General features: G+C 55.3%; 2 protein-coding genes across 4 annotated transcripts in view; one reads left to right on the forward strand and one right to left on the reverse strand.

The window, feature by feature from the left end:
• GLUL (glutamate-ammonia ligase) lies at window positions 1-15,917 on the reverse strand. Of its 3 annotated transcripts, XM_041420003.1 has the most exons (10): window positions 15,783-15,917; window positions 12,838-12,964; window positions 10,398-10,480; window positions 9,504-9,730; window positions 4,433-4,623; window positions 3,128-3,289; window positions 2,721-2,867; window positions 2,193-2,320; window positions 1,828-2,027; window positions 1-947 (listed from the first exon to the last, which is right to left on the reverse strand). In XM_041420003.1, exons 4-10 carry the CDS (start codon window positions 9,635-9,637, stop codon window positions 629-631), a joined length of 1,281 nt encoding a protein of 426 aa, XP_041275937.1. In that variant the 5' UTR covers window positions 9,638-9,730; window positions 10,398-10,480; window positions 12,838-12,964; window positions 15,783-15,917; the 3' UTR covers window positions 1-628. The 3 variants fall into 3 exon arrangements, with proteins under 3 accessions (XP_041275937.1, XP_041275938.1, XP_041275939.1); XM_041420004.1 differs by lacking the exon at window positions 10,398-10,480; XM_041420005.1 differs by lacking the exons at window positions 9,504-9,730; window positions 10,398-10,480; window positions 12,838-12,964; window positions 15,783-15,917 and adding an exon at window positions 5,622-5,675.
• The window catches only part of RGSL1 (regulator of G protein signaling like 1), a 19,605-nt gene continuing 13,784 nt past the window's right edge, over window positions 14,092-19,912 (forward strand). The window contains exons 1-7 of the mRNA XM_041419980.1: window positions 14,092-14,104; window positions 14,747-14,829; window positions 15,088-15,162; window positions 15,845-15,974; window positions 16,786-16,890; window positions 17,120-17,281; window positions 17,432-18,381. Coding sequence (XP_041275914.1) covers window positions 14,092-14,104; window positions 14,747-14,829; window positions 15,088-15,162; window positions 15,845-15,974; window positions 16,786-16,890; window positions 17,120-17,281; window positions 17,432-18,381 — 1,518 coding nt within the window. The remainder of the gene's footprint in view (window positions 14,105-14,746; window positions 14,830-15,087; window positions 15,163-15,844; window positions 15,975-16,785; window positions 16,891-17,119; window positions 17,282-17,431; window positions 18,382-19,912) is intronic.

The raw sequence follows: 19,912 nt of genomic DNA on the forward strand, positions 1-19,912 counted from the left end.
GTTTTTATATTTAAATAGAAAAATACTACTTCACTCTGTGTTATGAGCCAGAGATGGGTTGACTTCCAGTGACAGAACCAGGAGTTCTCCTCAATGCCAGAAGATTCCCAGAAACCTCAGAGTGGCCGGAGGATGACGATGTCCCCATCATGTCCCCATCCAGGCAGGAGCACACGCACAGCTCCCGTCACCACAGCTCCCATCTTCCCTTCTCCACAGAGAGGCACCAACCTCAGCCAGCCATCAGTCTGCAGAGAGCCACCAGCAGGGCTGGCCCCCCAAATCTGGCTCTGTTTTAAGCTTTCTCCTCTCCTACGGGTTTTCTGCGTGTGCAGTCTGTTCCTGGAAGCCACTGGATCCCATCGGATGTACACATGAATTAGACAAAAAAAATAAACAGTGGTTAAAAGTTCTCTAACACCCCGTCCTCCTCTCGTCTTCCGAAGAGTCAACGACAAACAGACACGGATAAAACTAAACCTGCCCTCCTCCCCACCTCAAGACAACAAGAGTTACTGAGACACGAAACATGTTATCTTGTACCCTCGGGATTACAGCTAGAAGGGAACTTTAGGGGCGCGGGGAGCGCGGGGGGAGGCGGCGGCGGCGGCCGCGGGGCGCAGTCTGCTTAGTTCTTGTACTCAAAAGGCTCGTCCCCGGTTTCGTTGAGGAGACACGTGCGGACCAGCGCCTCCGTCACGGCGTAGGGGTCGCAGTTGGCCGAGGGCCGGCGGTCCTCGAAGTAGCCCTTCTTCTCGTGGCCCACGTTGCGCGGGATGCGGATGCTGGCGCCGCGGTTGGCCACGCCGGCCGAGAACTCGTTGATGTTGGACGTCTCGTGGAAGCCCGTCAGGCGCCTGGCATTGTCCAGCCCCCCCTTGGGGTCGTAGGCACGGATGTGGTACTGGTGGCGCTTGCTCAGCTTCTCGATGGCCTCCTCGATGTGCCTGCGGAGGGAGGGAGGGATAGGGGTGGCACGGTGAGGGATGGGACGAGCTGGATGCCTCTGGCTGTCGTGTCAAAGTGACAACGAGATTAATGGCTGTTCCCAAGGCACTTTGTGATGATGCCTTGTGCCCCACAACCCGCTCAGCTGTTCATCCCCACACAGGGTTTCTCTCCGCTCCTCCTGCTGACCCAGAAAAAGTGTCTTGTGGTCAAATCCCACAGGCTCCCCAGGGAGTGCCATCTGTGAGACATCACCAGTTAAACTTCCCACTTCCACCTGCTCTCGGACAGGAGAGCTCTCAACACTGGGGTTTCCATTTGTGAAGCTCACAGAGTCATGGGCTGTCCCATTATCTCAGGGCAGCATTAAGATTAAGGCAAGAAACCAGAGCCGCCAGGATGGATCCTTCCACACAGCTCCAGTGACACAAGGTCCCTGACTGCACAACAGTCATGTGCAGGAACTCACAGTTTGCATTTTTAGGATGTTCATCTTTTAAGAAAACATGGCAGCCTTGCCCGGAGGAAGCAAATGGTCTTTCTCTTTCATCATGGCTATAAAAATACAATTTAAAAAGTCCTGTGCTGGGTTGGTTTGTTTGTTTGTTCCCAGCACTGGAAGGTCAGGAGCTGGACAGGCTGCTAGAGATAGCTGCATCCTGTACTGGTGGAGCTGTACTGCTGGCTGAATTGCCCACCAAGCATCAAGAAGAGAATGTGTCATTATAAAAAAAAAAAAAAAAAAAACTAAGAAAAAAAGAAACCACAAAAACAAAACGACCAAAAAAACCCTATCCAGAAGACTCAGATGCCATGCCAAGCACCAAACTCCCATGTCATCCAAAATCCTGCTGCCCACTAAACAACCCGAACACTTACTTGAGACCTCCTTCTTCCCTCATGCTCTTGGTGCTGAAGTTGGTGTGGCAGCCAGCACCGTTCCAGTTCCCAGGGATGGGTTTGGGATCGAAGGACACCACGACCCCGAAGTCCTCGCACACCCGGTGCAGGATGAAGCGCGCGATCCAGAGGTGATCCCCCATCTCAATCCCCTCGCATGGTCCCACCTGGAACTCCCACTGCAAGGAGGAGGCGTCAGGGGCTCAGTGGGGTGGAGACAGGCACGTCCCACCCCCTGATGCTGGGCACAGCCACACAGCTCAGAGCAGGCAGACACAGCTCCCGCTGCTTGGGGTTTTTCCATGCTACCCTCTCACTCCATGAGGCGTCTTAGCATGATTTACCTGGGCTGGCATCACTTCTGCGTTGGTTCCTCCGATTTTCACGCCGGCATAAAGGCATGCCCGGTAGTGGGCCTCCACAATGTCCCTGCCATAGGCTTTGTCTGCCCCTACGCCGCAGTAATACGGACCTGCAACGGCACAGGGGAATGTCAGCTCCACAGGGAAAATTGCTGACATCCAGTGAAGACCCAGCACGTACAGAGAATGCTTCAAAAGCCCCAAGGTGTGTTTTTCATGGAAGAACTAGCAGGGTAGAACACTGACAGAGAGCAAGTTCTCCCCTGAGTTTAAGTCCCCTGCAGACCAACAAATTTGTTGTCCCCAGCAGCAAATTTGGACATGGCCTATCCCCACGTCAGTCTTTCTGTGACAGATTTAATCTCATGGTTGGCTTTTGCCAATATTCTGCTTTCTACTGTCCACCTTCAGTTCAAGGAACACCTTGGAGCCCTTCAGCTTGCCTGAAGCTGTGCCACACAGATTTCAGTTCAAACACTCCTGACACGCTCCAGGCTCCCAGAAGATTACCTTGGGGTCCAGGGAAGCCATTGGAAGGCCAGCCAAATGGATGTCCGTCTGTCCCCAGGAGAGTGTACTCCTGCTCCATCCCAAACCAGGGGTGCTGGTTTGACACCATGTCCATAATCCTCCTGCAGGTGTGCCGGAGATTTGACTCTGGAACGGAAAAGCGACACGAGGCTCATGAGCGGTGCCACCTCCACTCCCCATTTCCACCTATTTTACACTTTGAGTCCCAGCAGCATTGAAGAATCCCAAGCCCAGCCTTTTATCCATCACCAGCACTTTGTTTGCCCTCTACTTTCAAGTTATTCCTGTGTCATGCTAAGGGCACAGACAGCACTGGGCAGGTCTCCCATTCCCCTTCCCGGGAACACCACCTCCACCAGGAGAAGGGAGAAGGTCCGTTCATTCACCTGCAGACTGGCGGTTGTATTTGAAGACCTCACAGAGAACGAGTTTGTTGGGATCCTTGCGGAAAGGGTCCCGAAACATGGCAGCAGGTCGCAGGTACATGTCACTGTTGGAGCCTTCGGACTGGTAGGTGCTGGAGCCATCGAAATTCCACTCAGGGAGATCTGGAGCAAAGAGAGGAACCAGCCACAGTGACCCATGGGCCTCCAGTAAGACACAGGTGAAGATGCTCATAGAGAAGAGGTTTAGTCCCAGCTCAGCTGATTTTGTTCCAAGTGGGGGAAGCAAAAAAAACCAACAAAACAAAACCCAAAACAAGCAAAAAAAAATCACAGGAGTGCAAGTCCCCGGCCACCCTGGAAAATAACAAGTTGCTGGGCTGCTGGCCAACCCGAGTGAACAGAGTAGCACTGAGGACATTTCCCATGTCACAACAACCACAGGGATGAGAAAGCACCCAGTCCCCTCAGCTGGGAGAGGGCAGACCATGAGCCATCTTCCGAGGGGAGCCATACCCTCAATCACACTACAAGGCCTTAAGAAGGTGGGAAGGTAAATCAGAGAGGTGGAATCTCCTATGGAAGGGGAGTGTGGCCCCTTGCCCACCCTTCCATCCTGAGCACTGCCCTCCAGGTCAAAGCCCAGAACTCCACCCGGGCAATGTTATCTCCTCCATATCCCAGGGGGAAAGAGGGAGGATGGGAAGCACAAAGATTTCCAAGGAGCTGTGTCAACCACTCCCTCAGAGGGAAAAGGGGAAAGTAGAGAGGGGAAAAGAAAAAAAAAAAAAAAAAAAAAAGGAAAGAAAAAAGATAATTCTGCTCAGTCACACACAGTATTTTCATTTCATAACTGTCTCCAGCCAGCTCCATGGCAACCTGGGGAAAATCCTAATGCTATTATTGTGTAAGCTGGGACTGTTTGTTCTGAGGGACACAAGCTCTTAATTACACCGGATAGCTCCATTCTTTCCCCTGCACTTTCTTCTGCCAAACTACTTCCGGCCAAAACGAGTACTCAAGAGTCAATGGGCAGCCCAGCCCCTGCCAACAGCCCCCAGCCCCTGCCAGCAGCCCCTCCACGGCGAGGACAGCACCAAGGACGGGCTCCCAGCCCCAGGCATCTCCCTGAAACTCCACATCTGGAGAGCTGGGAACGTTCCCCTATGGTACATGGGGAGAGAGGTAACTGGAAGGGCTGAGGAGGAAACGTCTTCCCTAAAAACCATCCTTCTGCCACAAGAAGAGAGAAATGGCATCCTTCCTCCACCCAGTGAGGGGCTACGAGTGCTGCACCTGCCCTCTCACCTTCCAGGCTCTTGGGCTCGTGGTCCAGCGTGCGGGTTTTGCAGCGGAGGTGCTCCCCCGTGCCGTCGATCCAGATGTACATGGCCTGCACCTTCTCCCCCTGCGGCAGCTTCATGTACATGTGCTTGATGGCTTTGCTCAGGTGGGAGCTCGCTGAGGTGGCCATGGCTGCAGTCCTGACGAGAGGGTTCCTGCGGGGGGGAATCACAAACAGCCCCAGCTGTGAGCCCTTTCCTGCGTGCCCACATTTTTCAGCAGCCCCCCTTCCCCACCCAAGGCCAGGGAGGAGCACGAGACAGCTCGGCCGCAGGGCTGGCTGCCATCTCCAGCGGTTCCCTGTCATTCCTCAGGGAGAACACACAGCAGTTCAGGCTAGCCCTGCTCCAGAAACCCTTCAAAACACCAAACTCCTGCTAATAAACCAGAGCAACAGACTTCCAAAGGGCTCCTTAGCCCCACGTGAACTTTTCACCTCCACACTCCGCTCAAGAGCAAGGCTAATGCAAGGAAAGCTTAGCTGGGGCTTTCTTAATAAATCTGCATCATCGAGGAGGGCTTTTCTGCCCCAGCTGCCTTCTCAGCCCGGCTGAGGTTATCCAAGCCCGGTCCCAGGGCAGCAGGAAAAGCAACAGGCAGCACACACGAGCCCTGAGCACGCCAGGCAGCAGAGGGGAGGCGGGATGGGCCGGGGTCGCTCTAGGACCAGTGTTTGGGAGCTTGCAGCATCCCCAGAGCCCTGCGGGCCGGGCTCCTATGGCCAGCCAGCCCACTGGCGTCCGACCCACAGCACCGGCTGTTTTCCAGGGAGCTCGGAAATGTTTGGAAATGCGGACTGACTGGGGAAGTCGCTCCGACATCCCGCTGTCCCGCGGGTTGAGCCGTCCCCAGCCCACCCCGCCGCGGCTCCCAGCGCGCCCGCTGCCCTGCCAGAAGCATCTCCCACGCGTGCATCTCCAGGGAGCAGCTGAGGAGCCTCGTGGGGGTAAAAACAACACCCACAACAACTGCAAAGGGAATGTTTCCAACAGAAAACTCAAGCCGCCACTTCCTCCCCTTCCCCGCCCCATCCTCCCCTTCCCCCAAAGGAGGAATTTTCCCGTGGAAGACCTCCCCGGGGCTGCCTCCCGAGCCCGGGGGGCTGCGGCGGGTGGCGGCACGGCCGTGTCCCCGTGTCCCCCCGGGCCGGTACCTGCGCTCGGCGGCGGCTGCGGCGGGCGCGGGGCTCCCACGCTCGGCTCCCGGGGCCGCGCCCGCCGCCCCTTTATGGCGGAGCAGCGCCGGCCCCGCCGCACGGATTGGGCAGCGGGCGGGACGGGAGGGACACGGGAGGGGGGACAGGGCCACCACCCCGCCTGCCGCCTCCTCCTCCTCTTCCTCCTCCCGCTCCGGCCCCGGCAAAGGGGCGCAAGGGTGGAAAGGGTGGGTGGGTGAGGAGAACTGAGGGAAGACGGCAGAAAGCGGAGAGGTTGTGTGGGTTTGGGGTCTTTTTAACAACGCTCCCCACCGGAAAAACAACCCCTGGGCAGGCGGGAGCGGATCCAGGGCTTTCGGCAGCGTTTACATTAGCGGCTGCCTTGGCAGAGCTCGCAGGGATGGAAAACGGCCACTCCGGGAAAAGGGGGAAGAGAGGGAGGCACCGGAGCTCCACCGAGACCAGGGCACAGGCTTTGGCTTGGTGCCCGCTCTTGGGAGGGGGACAAAAGCCTCGGTGTCCCCCTTCTCCTCCCTGGAGCAGGTCACAGCCTCCAGCACCTGGATTTGCAGAGCCTCGCTGCAAGGATCGCTCACTGTCACTCGAGGGGGGAGAAATCCCCCAGCCCCACCATGGGAGCACCCAGCAAACCGCAGGCAGTGCCCAGTATTTTTCCACAATGTCCGGGTCTCCACCCCACAGGGTCGCTTGTCCCGTCTCCTGCAGCTCCGTGCAAGTCCCAGCCCGGATCCAAGGGGCAGGAGAGCCACGCCAGCAGGAGCAGACGGAGCTGCCACCCGTGTGTGCGCACGCCGAGGGCACACGCAGGTCCCAGGGCGAGCACACGCCACCCACACGCCTGCCACGGAGCCACAGGATCCTGCTGTGCCCCGTGCCAGCCTCGGGGAGATGGCACCAAAACTGCCATTCCTCGAGAAGCTGGAGCCTCCCGGCCATCACAGCCACCCTGCCCCGGACACGGCCACTGGACAGCCAGAATCCAGAGGGAAAGTGGCCAGGGGGAGCCGGATCCTCAGGAGGGAGGAGGTGGAAGTGCTAGCCAAAACCAGGCTTTTGATTTATCGCCCATCTCAAGAGCCACATCCCCACCCTCCCTGCGGGGACAGCTTGGCTCAATCCTCACGCCACCTCGGAGCAGCCATGGGTGTGTGGCAACCCCCCGAGGCTGTCCAGAACAAGGTGAAAATCGGGTGCATTTCTCCTCCTGGAATTGCTTGGGCAAGGCAGAGCCACGGAGCATTGCAACAGCCTGCCCTCAGCACCCCAGAAAGTGCCTCCTGCCAGCACCCCCGCTCCTGCACCCTGTGCCCAGAGAAATGGCTCCAACACCAGCAAACGTGGTGTTTTACCCACGGAAATGAGCTCAGGAACTCACGTTCAGCCCAAGTTCAGCTGTGGTCACCCAAATCTAACAGCTCAGCTGAGTTAAAGGAAGCAGAGCGGGAGCTGGTGCCCAAAATAGCTCCCATAAAGGGGAGCTGTCAAGCCACAGGCAACGTAAAGCAGTGTCCAGCCTTCTTCCCTGGGTTTGTTGAGGGTTTCTTTAATCTGAGAGCTCTGATAGCTCCAAATTCTTGGAATTACAGTTCTACCTGCTAATTTCCCAGTAACTTTGTCCACCTTTGGCTTCGCACACACCCAGATGTTTACAAGAGGAGGCCCCCGAGCTGTGGGTGACCCCCGTGCCCTGCAAGCCCCGGGGCTGGGCAGCTCCGACCAACCCTGAAGGCAGGCGGGGAGCAAAGGCAGCTTGACAGTGTAAACATCATCTCTCCATCCCAAAAATCCACACGCCAGCCCGGCAGAGCCCCCCGGGGTGGGCAGGGCAGTGGTGGCAGGATGGAGCTGCCAGCCCCGGCAGGGTTTGCTGGCTGGCTCATGCCCCAGCCCCGGCGGACAAGCGGCAGCCGCGGACCCAGCGCCCTCTCCCGGGAAGCGTCCTCCACCCAGCTTGTTTACTGCCTGCCTTCCTTCCCCTCCTCCCCTTCCAGCCTGGCCTTTTTTTCTCTTTTTCCTTTTTACATTTGGGAGAGCCTGCTCGGGCCGTGCTTTGGCCCAGCTGCGTGCTGCAGTGACCCCCGGTGTCGCTGAAAAAACCCTCCTGGGGGGCAGCTGGGGAGGGCTCGGTGCCAATAGGTGACACCATCCAGGGGTGGATTGAAATCCACCTTCAAAGGGCCACATGCACAGCCAGACGATGTCCCCTTCCAGGGGCGAGTCCCAACTGGCACAGGTTTTTCCTTCTTCCTCCTGTTAATTCGTGGGAACACCTTTATTGGCCTTTATTGGCCTGGCCCGGCGCTTCCCGCCGGCACAGTTTGATATCCTGAGAGAAGTGCCAAGGTTGGGAAGTGGCTGCTGAGTTATGAGGGTTGGGCAGGCTGGACTTTGCAGCCTCCTGCCTCCAAGGCAGCTGGGCAAACCCTCAGGGACAGGGCACAGCCGTGTCCCTGCGCTCTCCAGGGAAGGCATAGGGAGCAGCATGAGTTTCTCTCAGCTAGCATGAGGCATGCCTCCCCTTTTCCAGCTCCAGCCAGCAGCCAGGCAGTAAAGGATTAAGGCTTCCCTCTGCACTGTGCCTTGCTGGGGCTGCTGTGATCCTTTCCTTGTTCATGTGTTCCCTTCCATCCCTGTCTTCCATTTAGGAATGCCTTCAAATGCAGAAATGTCACACCATTGGGGGGGTAGGGGGGTGGATGGGAAGAGGAGGGTGGCAACTTGAGGGTTAAATAGATAGGATATGAAATTTCCCTGTGGCTCAGGCCCTGGGGCAGTGGCTGATGGCTTTTGGGGACTTTCCCAGCACTGTGATCCTCACCACAGATCCTGGGATCTCAAGCCAAACAGATTGCAGACCTGGACTGCTAAGCACAGCTACCCATTGGTTTTTCACCAGCACTAAAGAAAAATTCTGAAGTAGAAAGGGATGTTGTTATTTTGGGTTTTGTTTTTTTTTTTTCCAACAGAGATGTCACACAGGGAGTAGGAATTGCCCATTTTATTGTGATCCCAGGTCCCAGGAGGAGGCTGGACACATGCAAAATGGCCCAGCCTCCAGCAGTGGCACAGCTGGGACAGAGGAGGGATGGGCACAGCATCATGGAATCACAGAATGGTTTGGGTTGGTTTGGAAGGGACCTTAAGGTCATCAAGTCCAACCCGCTGCAATGAGCAGGAACATCTTCAGCATCTCTCCTATCAACAGTCAAGACACTCCTAAACTGAGCTAAATAAGGTGGCTGTGCTCAGCTGGGGCTGGGCTCTTGCTCCAGGCAGCACTGACACAACCAGAGCACACAGCCTGAAGCTGCACCAAAGAAATACAGATTGGATATCAGGAAAAAGTTGTTCACAAGAAGAGTGATAAAGCTCTGGAATGGCTGCCCAGGGAGGTGGTGCAGTCACCATCCCTGGGTGTGTTTAACAAAGCCTGGATGTGGCACTGGGGCTGGGTTGGACTCGATGATCTTGGAGGTCTCTTCCAACCCAGTCATTCTGTGACTCTGTGAATTTTGTGAGCTATACCACTTTCAGATGCATCCAGGGAAGTGCTTTGTGCTGGGAGGCCTTGCATGAGGAACTGAACTGCACCCAAGTGACCTCAGCCATGGGCTGCCTGTCCTGATGTTGCATCACCTCCATCCCTGCCCACCCCTGGGCACAGCCACCTCTGCCTGGACCCACGACAGCAGCTGCTGGTGGCCTCCCGAGGTGCTCCCAGGCTGGCACACCTGGCGGTGCAGCACGTTTCACCCAGGGCTGGAAAAACCATCCTAACACCTGAGCTTAGCTCAGACGTGACCGAGCCCGGGGAGCTCACCGTGGGGTGTGGGGGATGAGGGCCCTGGGGGGACTGACCTTGTGCAAGCAGCAGTGGCCGAGCGGTGTCCCCCGGAGCGCTGCAGGAGGCTGACGAAACCCCCCAAGGCAGGCAGGCAGCAGCTGCTGGCCCTGGCTGTGAGCAAACATTGCACGCTCCGCAGCAGCCCCATGCTCCCTTTGAAGATGCTGCCAGGGTCAAGGGTGGCCGTGGGCTGGTGGCCAGAGGGCTTTCAGCCTTTCCAGAGCAGATCACCTGGGCTGCGCTAAAGGGCAGTTTAGGAAAGCAAATTAATCAGTGCAAACTTGCAGAGGCACACGCAGAATGATAAAAAAAAAAAAAAAACCTCCCTCCCCATTCAGCTCCCTGGACCACGCACAGAGGGAAGAGGGACCTTGGGGCACGGCCCCCAGGACAGCCCAGGTGCTGCCAGCAGGTTCTTTCTTCAATTAGGTAAAAAGACACCTCATAGGACTTTGGGGACTTCACTTCAAACTTAAGGATAGCCAACTGGACAGGAGCCAAAAAAGTCTTGCCTAAGCAATTCACTAGAAAAAGAAGAGAGCAAAGGAACTAATTGCTTTTGTGGGGTGTTTTATCAGGAGCAAGAACCTCTTGCACCTGGCTCGGGTTTTCTCTGTAAAGAGCTTTGTTATTTTGCCTTTTATTAAAACTTTTTTCTTTCCAACCCTTAAAAAAAAAAAAAACCAAACTTCTAAGCTTTTTTTCCTTAAGAAAAAGACAAAAAATAGTTTTGTCACTCCGTCAACAAGAAGCACATTCCTACAGCCACCTCCCTCCCCACCCCTTTCTGAGCCACCTGTCCCCGTGCCCAGGGCTGGCTTGGCACCTTCCCAGGAGCCATGGCACTGCCCCATGCCCCAGCAGCCCCCTGCCCGGATCCAGGGGCATTCCCGGCAGGCAGCCCCTACCTGCTGTGCTCCGCAGAGCTCGCCCGGGGGCCGAGCACCTTCCCCGAGCACTTCCCCTTTCCTTCAGCAGGGCTGGGGGGAAGCTGGAAGATGAGAACGTCAGGGGCAGGCGGGATTTGAGACCCAGAAATTGCTTGGCTCAGTTCGTTCTGTACAAGGGTGGAGAATATCCCAGGGAGCGCTCGGCACATGCCTTTCCCCACCGTTGGAAATCGGTTACGCTGTGCAGGGTTGTTTTTGTTGGGGTTTTTTCCCCCCCTCATTTTCAGTTCACACCGTTTAAAAGCGCTCCCAGCCAGGTTGGGGCTGCGTTAGCTGTGGCTGGCACCTTAATTTCAGCCTAACACACTTCACATCTCCGTGAGTGAGAGGGCAGAAATCCTCAAACTGCTGCCTGAGAGGATGAAGTGGTGAATCTGGGCCTGACATTGCAAATTATAAAATAAAATAAAAAATTTAAAAATTAATATTAATTATAAAAATTAAAAATTATTAATTATAACAGCAAAGTGCCGCTGCCCATGTCCCTCCCTCGTGGCTGAATTAGGTCCCTGTCCTGCCACAACACATACTTAGCCCAGGCTGCTGAAGTCAACAGCCCCAGAGGCTGGGGTAAGGTTACACCAGTGGTTCTGCTTCAGCTGGAGGGGAGACAAGTGAAGGCAGAGCCTGCCACAGGGGCTGTCAGCTGTAAGGGACAGTCCCAAGCAAGGAAACCACAGACAGATGACAACAGGCTCAAAAATACTCCCCAAGGAAACACCAGTGGTGTGCTTGCTGAGCAAACAGATCTTACACGCTCAGGGGACTGAGCATGGAAGTCACATGAGCATGAAAAATCACTGTAGTGTGTTCAAGAAAGAAATTAATATTTAAGGCTGAGCTGGAATTCCTCAGCCTTGGGCAACTCGACTTTTTAAGGTGCTGTGGGCCTAATGTCCTATAAATTATTTATATGAAAAGAGCATGAGGCTGTATGGGGTGAGAAAAAATCCAAATCTTCCCCCAAAAGCTCATGGTGGGGATATACTTATATACTATTTACATGAAAAGAGGGATGAAAATTTGGGATTTTTTCACCCCCAAATCTTCCCCCAAAAGCTCATGGTGGGGATATACTTATATACTTATGCAAGAGGGGAGAGCAGGTTTGTGCACTCAGGCTGGAGTTCCCCAGATTTCTGCCTCTCCAGACCATCACCCCGAGCCAGCAGCAATGCTGAGATGTTCGGGGTGTGTGGGAAACACCCCCCACCCTCCTGATGGCACCAAACGGGCCAGGCTGGGCTGCTGGGGGGGCTGTGAGTGGCCAGTGACCCCAGGCAGCGAGGCTGACACTGTGTTTGGGCAGCCTTGGACTTTGCCACGCTGGGGAGCAGTGCCAGCTGATGTTGGGCAAGGAGAAAAACCCCAGCCCATCCCCTCTGGGAACATGAGGCTCTGCCCCTCATCACCTCAGGGCTGCTCCCCACGTCAGGGTGGGTGATTTGGGCTGGGGCAGAGAAGCCCTCCTGACGTGTTTGATGTTGCAACCCTGAACCTTATCTTTTTATGGAGTCCAGCCACTCCGAGCTTCCTTCTAAATCTGGGCTCTGCTCCTGTGTCCGCTTATTTTTTTCAAATTTTTTTGGTTTTTTGCCTAAATAGCCACCGAGCTCACGTGAGCTCCTCTTGTGAGGAGACCATGTGCCCTGGGAAAACCTGGGAAGCTGCAGCCAGGGGAGGAGAGCTCCATCCTGCCAGACCTCTTGGAGTCCCTTCTTGGGGAAAAACTCCATGGAAATGGCCAAATGGCCCTGTGCTCTCCACAGTGACCATGTTGGCCAATTCCTGCTCACAACCTTGTTTTTTTTTTCCTGGCAGAAGCCATCACAGTCCCACTGAGGCCAGTCCAGAGCTGGATGAGCACCCAAGGAGCCACCCCAGCCCCTGAGGATCCTACTGGGCATCTGCTCAGTTGCCAACTGGAAAATGTGTTATTTTTTTTTAAGTTTTGACCTTTCTCTGAGGATTTCAGGTGTGAGACAGCCACCACTCCAGTTCATTCCTTTCCCCTCCCTCTCATCTCTTGAGCTCAGCCACAGAAATCTTTATGGATCCATGATGGGAGCTGCTCCTCCCCGGGGTGCTCCATAACTCCTTCCCACAGCTCTGCCTGCCACCGCTGGGACGAGCAGGCGTTTTGTGGCTCACAGCTGCCCCTTCCCCACATCAGTGTGGGTTTTGGCACAGTGACCAGCCCCGCAGTCAGCTCGGAGCTGTCCCGTACTCCCTGGCGCTGTCTGAGATGCAGAGCCCTGCTGCTGCTGCTGCTGGGAACAGCTTCGCATTCCTGGTTTGACAGCGCCACCTCGTGAGGTGGCCCCGCTGCTGGGACACGCTGGGACACTGTCCTGCCCCCAGGTCTGGCACAAAGACCAGAGCAGGATCAAACACCCACCTGGGGAGCAGATTCCTCCTCCTGCCAAGGGAACAGGTCACTCCTGCTGCAGGACGGGTTCCTTCTTTTCCACCTCCTTCTCCTCTTCCAGCTGGAAGGTCTCCAAGCTTGGGTCTCAGCCCCAGATCTGGTGAAGAAAGACAGCAGATAAGAAATGTGGGTTTGGTCTGTTTGGGGCAGACACAGTGGGGTCTCCTGTGAAATTCCCATCCCGAGCTGAGCAGATGGACTGACAGCGACCACACCCAGCGCTGAGGTGCCACCAGGAACCTGAAGGCAAGAAGTTTCCCCAGCAGGGAGAGGGGAAGGGTTTTGTGGCATTTATAGTCTCTAAAAAACTTCTTTTGTTTAGGATTTTTCTCTTGAGAAGCTAGGAAGCTTCAAAAAAAAAAAAAAAACCACCAATTTTTATTTTATTTGTTTCTCCTGTGTTGTGCTCATGTGTAGAATCTGTTTGCAAATTGTTTTCCCACAGGTGATTATTTCATTAGTCTCCAGTATAAGTTGTTTTAACTCATTAGCCAATCAGGGCCAAGCTGTGTCGAGACTCTAAAAAGAGACACGAGTTTTCATTGTTATCTTTTTGGCATTCAGTAAGGATCTTTTTCTATATCCTTTAGTTTAGTACAGTATTCTTTAATATAATATAGTATCACAAAGTAATAAATTAACCTTCTAAAAACATAGAATCAAATGCATCCTTCCTGCCTTCGTCGGAGCAGTTTCCCAACAAATACAATAGAGTTTAATTTCAGGACTGGCCAAGTGTGTCTGCAGGGCTGGCAATTTAAAAAGTGACATTTCACAGCATCACAGGATGGGTAAGGTCAGAAGGGACCACCTGGACCAACACCTCAGCTCAAGCAGGGTCCCCTGAGCTCAGTACTGAGGATTGTGCCCAGATGGTTCTTGAATATCTCCACTAAGGGGGAACCCACAAGCTCTCAGGGCAGAGAGGTTCCAGTGCTCAGTTACCATCACAGTGAAAAAGTTTTTCCTCATGTTCAGGTGGGAATTCCTCTGTTCCAATTTCTGCTCATCCCATTGCTCGGCACCACTGAGAACAGCCTGGCTTCCACCTTCTGGACATCCCCTCTTTCAGATCCTCTCTCAGTACTCTCCTCTGCAGGCTAAGCAGGCCTGGAGGGAGCTGCTGAGAGCCCTGTGGTCCCCAAGACCCCCAGGAGTCACCCAAACAAGCGTGTCACAATCAGGGTGGCACTTCGGAACCCAGCACCGGAACACTGCACCACCATGATGACTGCTGGTGAGTTCCCCTTTGCTGGGGGCTTCAGCCCCTCTAAGCACACCCCAAAAGGTGGGAAAATGGGGGGAAAAGCAGTGTTAAGCTTTGAAATATAGGTCCTCCCTGTAACACAACTGTGCCTTGATGGAAGAGGGCATTTCCAGGGGCACCCCCCACCAGGGGGCTGATGCCAGCCCACCTTCTTGCTTCCAGATTCTTCCAGACATGAATAAAACTTTGCAGGGTGGTGGGAGGTGTTGGCCACTGACACTTGCACTGAGTCCTGGGTGGGTAAGCTGTGTTATGCCCAGTGTCTGGGTAAGGCAGAGGAGCACAGCTTGTGCCCTACAGCCACCTCCCTTCTCCTGCCCTATGGATGCCACCGCATTTGTGCCCAGCCTCTGTGAACCTTTGCTGTTTGGGAGGCTGCCATTCAAACTCCCCAGCTCCTGCACGCTCCTGAACCTGGTGCTTTCCAAACAGCCTGTGCCACCCATTCCCAAACACATTTCACACACTGTCCCAGCTCCAAATCCTCCCCCTGCATGAGCACAGGACAAGCTTTTACCACACATCCCCTAAAGCTGATTCCCCCCAAAACTCCTCCTCTTGCTCACAGCTGGCAACAAAAAGCCCAGGTAACTTTCTCTTCTCCCCCTGTAGCATCCATAGCCTCCACGGACATAGGGCTGCTGCTGCAAGATGATGTTTTTGTTGACTTTTTCAACATCTTTCTGAACCTTCCTGTAAGTGCACTCTGCACCATAAAACCTGAAGCCTTTCAGAGCTCTCCTCAGGTGAACTTTGTGTGGCATTAGAAGCCACAGGAAGACTGGGAGTTCACCACATTCAGGCTGGAAAATGAGGGAAACCTGAGGATCTCACCTTGGAGATAAAGGGTCTAAAAGGGAATTTTATGCCCTTCTGTGTAGTGGGAACTAACTAGAGCATCGGGCTCCGGGCTCTTCTGCCTCTTTCAGCTGTCCCTTTCCGTTTTGATCCAGGTTTTTGGGCAGACACCCCTTTACATCAGCGGCACGGGCCGGTGGTGCCTGTGGCCAGAGCTGCCGAGCCACCTGGTGAGAGCATGCCCCTTGGTAGAAAGGAGGAGTGGGAGGAAGAGGGAGGAAGGGCGCAGGGCAGGAGCCGGGTTGTCACTGCCAGGGCCCCTCTCTGGCTCTCCTGCCCGTGCAGCTGGGCCATCCTTTCAACCCCGGCCGTCGTTTCGCTTTTAAGCCCTGGGCGGAGCACGATCCATTTAAAGTCCTGCTGCAGTTTATGGGGTCTATCTATAAACACCGAGAGCTGGAGCGAAGGAGAGCATGTGTGGCGGCACAGAAGGACACAAACATCAGCCCCTTGTCCTGGATCCCTCCTGAATTCAACAGGAGCCAAGCCCTGTTGGTCACCGGGCTGGCTCAGCCCTCCCTCCCCACCCGTCCCCGTTCCCCACAGCCGCTTGCAGCGCTCAGATCCCAAAGCAAAGAGGAACCCCCCCGCTCCTCCGGGGAGCTGGGAAGGCTCTGGGAAGGCGGGCGAGGAAGGGGAAGGCAGCCCCGCAGGCAGCCGTGCGGCTGCCACGCTCGTTTTGGGGACAGGCAGCGGCTGTAACTTGAGAATCCTCCTTGTGCCACCATCGCCATAAAGCAACAGGGCGCCTTCCCCACCTCCTGCCCTGGAGCAGGGAGCTGTTACTCACCCTAAAGGCCAGGCAGGAGCCGGCTCCTTGCTCGCAGCTAATCCTCCCCTTGGGCAACGCAGGATGCCAGCCCCGCGGCTTTACTGGCTTGGTTGGAAAAGCAGCGGCTGCCTCACTTCTGCAAATCCAGCCTGTGCCTGCACCTGGTGCTCTGCCAGAAGCTGCTGGGTTTCATTCGCTCGGGGGAAGCAGGTGAGTCATCGCGGCACGGAGGAAATCGGATCGGCTTCTCCTCCTCTGCGGGGCTGGCACTGCCGGCTGCCTGCCCACTGGGTCGTGCCTCTGCTCCGGGCTAACGAGGCGTTGCACATCCCATTTTTAGGGGTGCAGAAGGTTCTGGCGGGATGTGCAGGGATTTACCCCACCACGCTGTTAATGCAGGCTGGCTAAGTACCTGCCTAGCAGGGTTTACCGAGGGTTGGAGCGGGGCTGGAGAGCATCGAGGGGCACGGGGAGCCGAGGTGCCGATGTTTTGGGTTTGCCGCTGGGCAGGGATGCCCTGGGAAAACAGGCTGTGGTCTCTCTTACTGGCAACAACTCGTGGTTTTGCTCACTTTGCCCCTAAAATGAGCCTTCTCAGTCCAGCCAGGTTCTTCCTCAGCCTGTGTGTCAACTGCCACTGGAAAGAAAGCTCTGGCAGCAGGAATACAGATTCTCACTTCAGGAAAAAAACAATTCACCAAGGCTTTTCCTGAGTATATTGCTGCTGCTTCTCCAGTCGGGTTGAAACTCAAAGCTGGAGGAAGCTGAGGGTGAGCCCCAAACTCAGGACAGCAAAGGTGGGCATTTGCAAGGAAGAGAGGCACAAGAGCAGGACAAGCTGTCCCTGACAGGAGCGAGTTATCCTTGCAAACACCCCGTGTGCATCCCACAGCCTGTCCAAAACTCCCAGTTCAGGGTGATTTGCTGGTCTCCTCCCCACCTCTTTCAGGGTGGGAGCTGGAGAGTTGCCTTGGGCTCTGGCCGGCAACCCCTGATGCCATCTGTGCTCTGCGTCCCACAGCAGAGCTCCTGAACTGGCAGAGTGCTGACCAGTGGCTGCTGGAGAGATGCATCGGCGGGACACAGGGCATGCGGCACTTCTGCGCCTTCCTCCGAGGGACAGCAGGTGGGCACAGGATGCTCCAGAGCCCTCTCCCTGCCAGCCACGGGCCACCTGCCTGGCAGGAGGCTGACACAGAGCTGGGGGCATGGGTAAGATGCCAGAGAAAGCAGGTGAGCTGGGAGGGAGATGCACAGCCGTGGCTTTTCTCTGCTCTGTTCCCTCGGTTCTGCTTCATCCACCCTCGGAGCTTTCAGGGGCTCCTCCCAGCTCCCATCCCCTGTCTGATCTGTAGGGGAAGAACTGATCGACTTCTGGCTCATCACTGAAAGGCTCCTGGATCTGGACGAGTCAGATGGGAGTCAGAGGGAGCTGTTCTTGTCCCTGGTGCACAGGCTGAGAGCCACTCACCTGCGTGAGGGCTCCAGTGTCATCACCTTCTGCACCACCATCGTGGGTAAGAGACACTGGAGCTGGGGATGGGCACTGCCCTTCCAGAGAGGGGATCTTTCCTGGCTGCTCCCAGGGGGATGGGATGCCATCCCCTGTCTGGGGAACAGCCTGCACGGAGCCATCTCCCTGTCGTAACTCCCTGCATCCATCTCAGGATCTCTTCCGAAAGCCAGGCACATCCAGTCCATCAGCACCAGGAGGGAGATCCTCAGCAAGATGCAGGAACAGGTCCTTTTTATGATTCAGAGTTACTGGCTCCCTAAATTCTTCGTGCACTGCAAGATGGGAATGGAGGAAGAGGAATCGTGCTGGCCTTTGCTCCAGGAATATCAGGAACGTTTATCACAGGCTGGCTGGCAGCAGCCCCCAGGCCCTTCAGAGCCCCTCCCCACGATGCACGTCAAAAGGAGCCAGGGTGTGCCAGGGCCCTACTGCAGCCAGAAGGCCAAAGCAGAGGTCTGGGCTCTGGTCAAGGAGGGCAGAGACATCCAAGAATTGAAAATGGCCACTTTTCGGGTGAAAGCAGAGAAGCAGCCAGAGGCAGCTGGGAGCAGGGAGGAATTGTGTCTGGATAAGGATGCGCTGGGATCGATTCCCCAGCAGTCACAGCATCCTGCCTTTGGAGGCAGAGGAGGAGCAACATTTCCTAGCAGACCTCAGTCCAGTGCAGAGCAGGATCTAGAAAACGTCTGTAAGGAGAAAATCCTCTCTGACCTGCTTCCCTCTGCATCCCTTGCCCGGCTACCATCCCTGAAAAAGCCAGTCAAGACCTTGGATTTCCTTCCCTGGGCTCTGAGTGCCGAGGCCTGTGCAGGAAGACCCTTCAGAGATTTCCTGCAGCAGCAGAACCGGCCCATGGAGACTCATCTCCTGGATCTGTGGCAAGACCTGGAGGAGTTTCTGCCCGTGGTGCTGGACTCCAACAGAGAAAACAGCTTCTTCCTGCGCCATTTGATTGGGGAAAAGATCTGCAAGACCTACCTGGAGGACAGCAGCATTGAGAAGCTCCCCTTGGAGACCAGGACTCTCGTCAGTTTGTGGAACCATCTGATATGTGGAGAATTCTCCCCCTGGATATTCAGAGCCCAGAAAGAGATTTGTAAGGTACACAGGGGTGCTGGCAGCAGTCAGGCTGGGAGGTACAGCTGCCATTGGCACCCCTGTGGTGGTGTGAGGGCTGTGGGGATGTTTAGGAAGTGAATCATTTGGATAAAGAAGAGGAAAAGGGATTAGGAAGGGAATAACTTGCAGTCACCTTGCAGTGGGCCAGGCCAGTGGAGAGGAGCATCCTCACTGGTTTGCTGGGCAGCAGAGCAGGGCTGGGCAGCCGCTGAACATCTCTGGTGACCCTGGCTGGGTGCACATTGCAGGGGCTGGGGATGACAGGGCAGTGGCCATGCTTTTGCACCCATCACTGCTTCCAGCACATTTAGAACCCCATTTAGAACGCCAGCCCTTCTGGGCAGCCCCATGGACCAAGCTGGATGTGCAGGCATGTCCTGGGCATGTCAGCAAGTTGTGAGCCACACGTGGCACCAGCACTGTGACCCTGCCTGAGGACAATCCCCCTTTGCTCCTCCTCAGGTGCTCTGTGGCCTCTATGAGGAATTTCTGGCCGCTGATGACAGGACATTCCTCCAGTTTATGGTAAGGGGGATGCACAGGGGCATCCCCTGGGGGGTGTGCAGGCTCCAGTGGGGATGTGAAAAGTTGGAGAGAAAGAGAGGGAGGGAGGAGAAGCCCAGCATTAGCTGCAGTGGTCTGGCATCCCACGATATCCCCAGCCAGTGCTGCCACAGGGTGACACAGCAGATCCTGTCCTGCTCCAGCTGCCTGGAGCAATGATCCTCAGCTCTTCCAGCACAGCATCCCATTCAGCTGGCAGCACTGCAGGCACAACCTGTGAGAGCTCCCCTGAGACAAGCTGTGACCCTGCCTAAAAGCCGGGAGAAATGTAATTGCAGGCTTTTAGGGTAGGCACGGGTGAGCCCAGCACTTCTGGGAATTTATCTGCCCTTTTTTTCCTTGCCCACGCTATTAATGTGTAATTATTACTGCTATTAATGTGACTCGTGTGCATGACACACATGGGATGACCCTGCCCCAGCACCAGTGCCTGGCCAGCACAGGGGGAAGAGGCCATGCAGCCTTTTAGCCTATGATTCAACCACCCTCAAGTTTTCCACTTTTTTTTTTTTCCCACCAAAAAGAATTATATACGAAATCAGAGTCACACAAGCCCTCTTCCCAGACTATTATTCCTCTTGGCATCAGAAATCCCATAAAAACTCCCCAAATGCCATCATTACACCCAGAAACCTCCTTGCAGGCAGAACCCCCTGAGCATCCCACCTGCACAACCTGTGCAGGCAATTCTTCTCACTGCAGATGGCGTTCTTCAAACCAACTGTTTTCCCAAAAAGAAATGTAAAATCAGCAGCTGATCCTGGGAATGTTAAGGAGAGGCTGTCAGGGCTTGGTGTCCTCAAAGACCTGGCTCCCAGAGCCTCAGCCAGGGAGAGCCGAGCATTTTGGAAAAGTCAGCTGGCAGCTCCCAACTGCTCTTAGTGGGAAGTTAATTAGCTGCCCAGGTTTTTAAGCACCTCTTGTCGAGGAAATCTCCCCTCCGAGGCCA

Source organism: Onychostruthus taczanowskii, unplaced genomic scaffold, assembly GCF_017590055.1.
Source record: "Onychostruthus taczanowskii isolate IOZ18803 unplaced genomic scaffold, ASM1759005v1 scaffold63, whole genome shotgun sequence".
Classification (NCBI taxonomy): domain Eukaryota; kingdom Metazoa; phylum Chordata; class Aves; order Passeriformes; family Passeridae; genus Onychostruthus; species Onychostruthus taczanowskii.

What these genes read in the sequence shown, in the direction of transcription:
- GLUL (XM_041420004.1), bottom strand. Translation starts at nt 9,637, where the DNA reads ATGGGGCTGCTGCGGAGCGTGCAATGTTTGCTCACAGCCAGGGCCAGC. An exon ending in ATACAACCGCCAGTCTGCAG is followed by an intron (nt 2,868 to 3,127) that starts GTGAATGAACGG and finishes TTTCCGTTCCAG; the next exon opens with AGTCAAATCTCCGGCACACC. An exon ending in TGGCTTCCCTGGACCCCAAG is followed by an intron (nt 2,321 to 2,720) that starts GTAATCTTCTGG and finishes GTGCCGTTGCAG; the next exon opens with GTCCGTATTACTGCGGCGTA.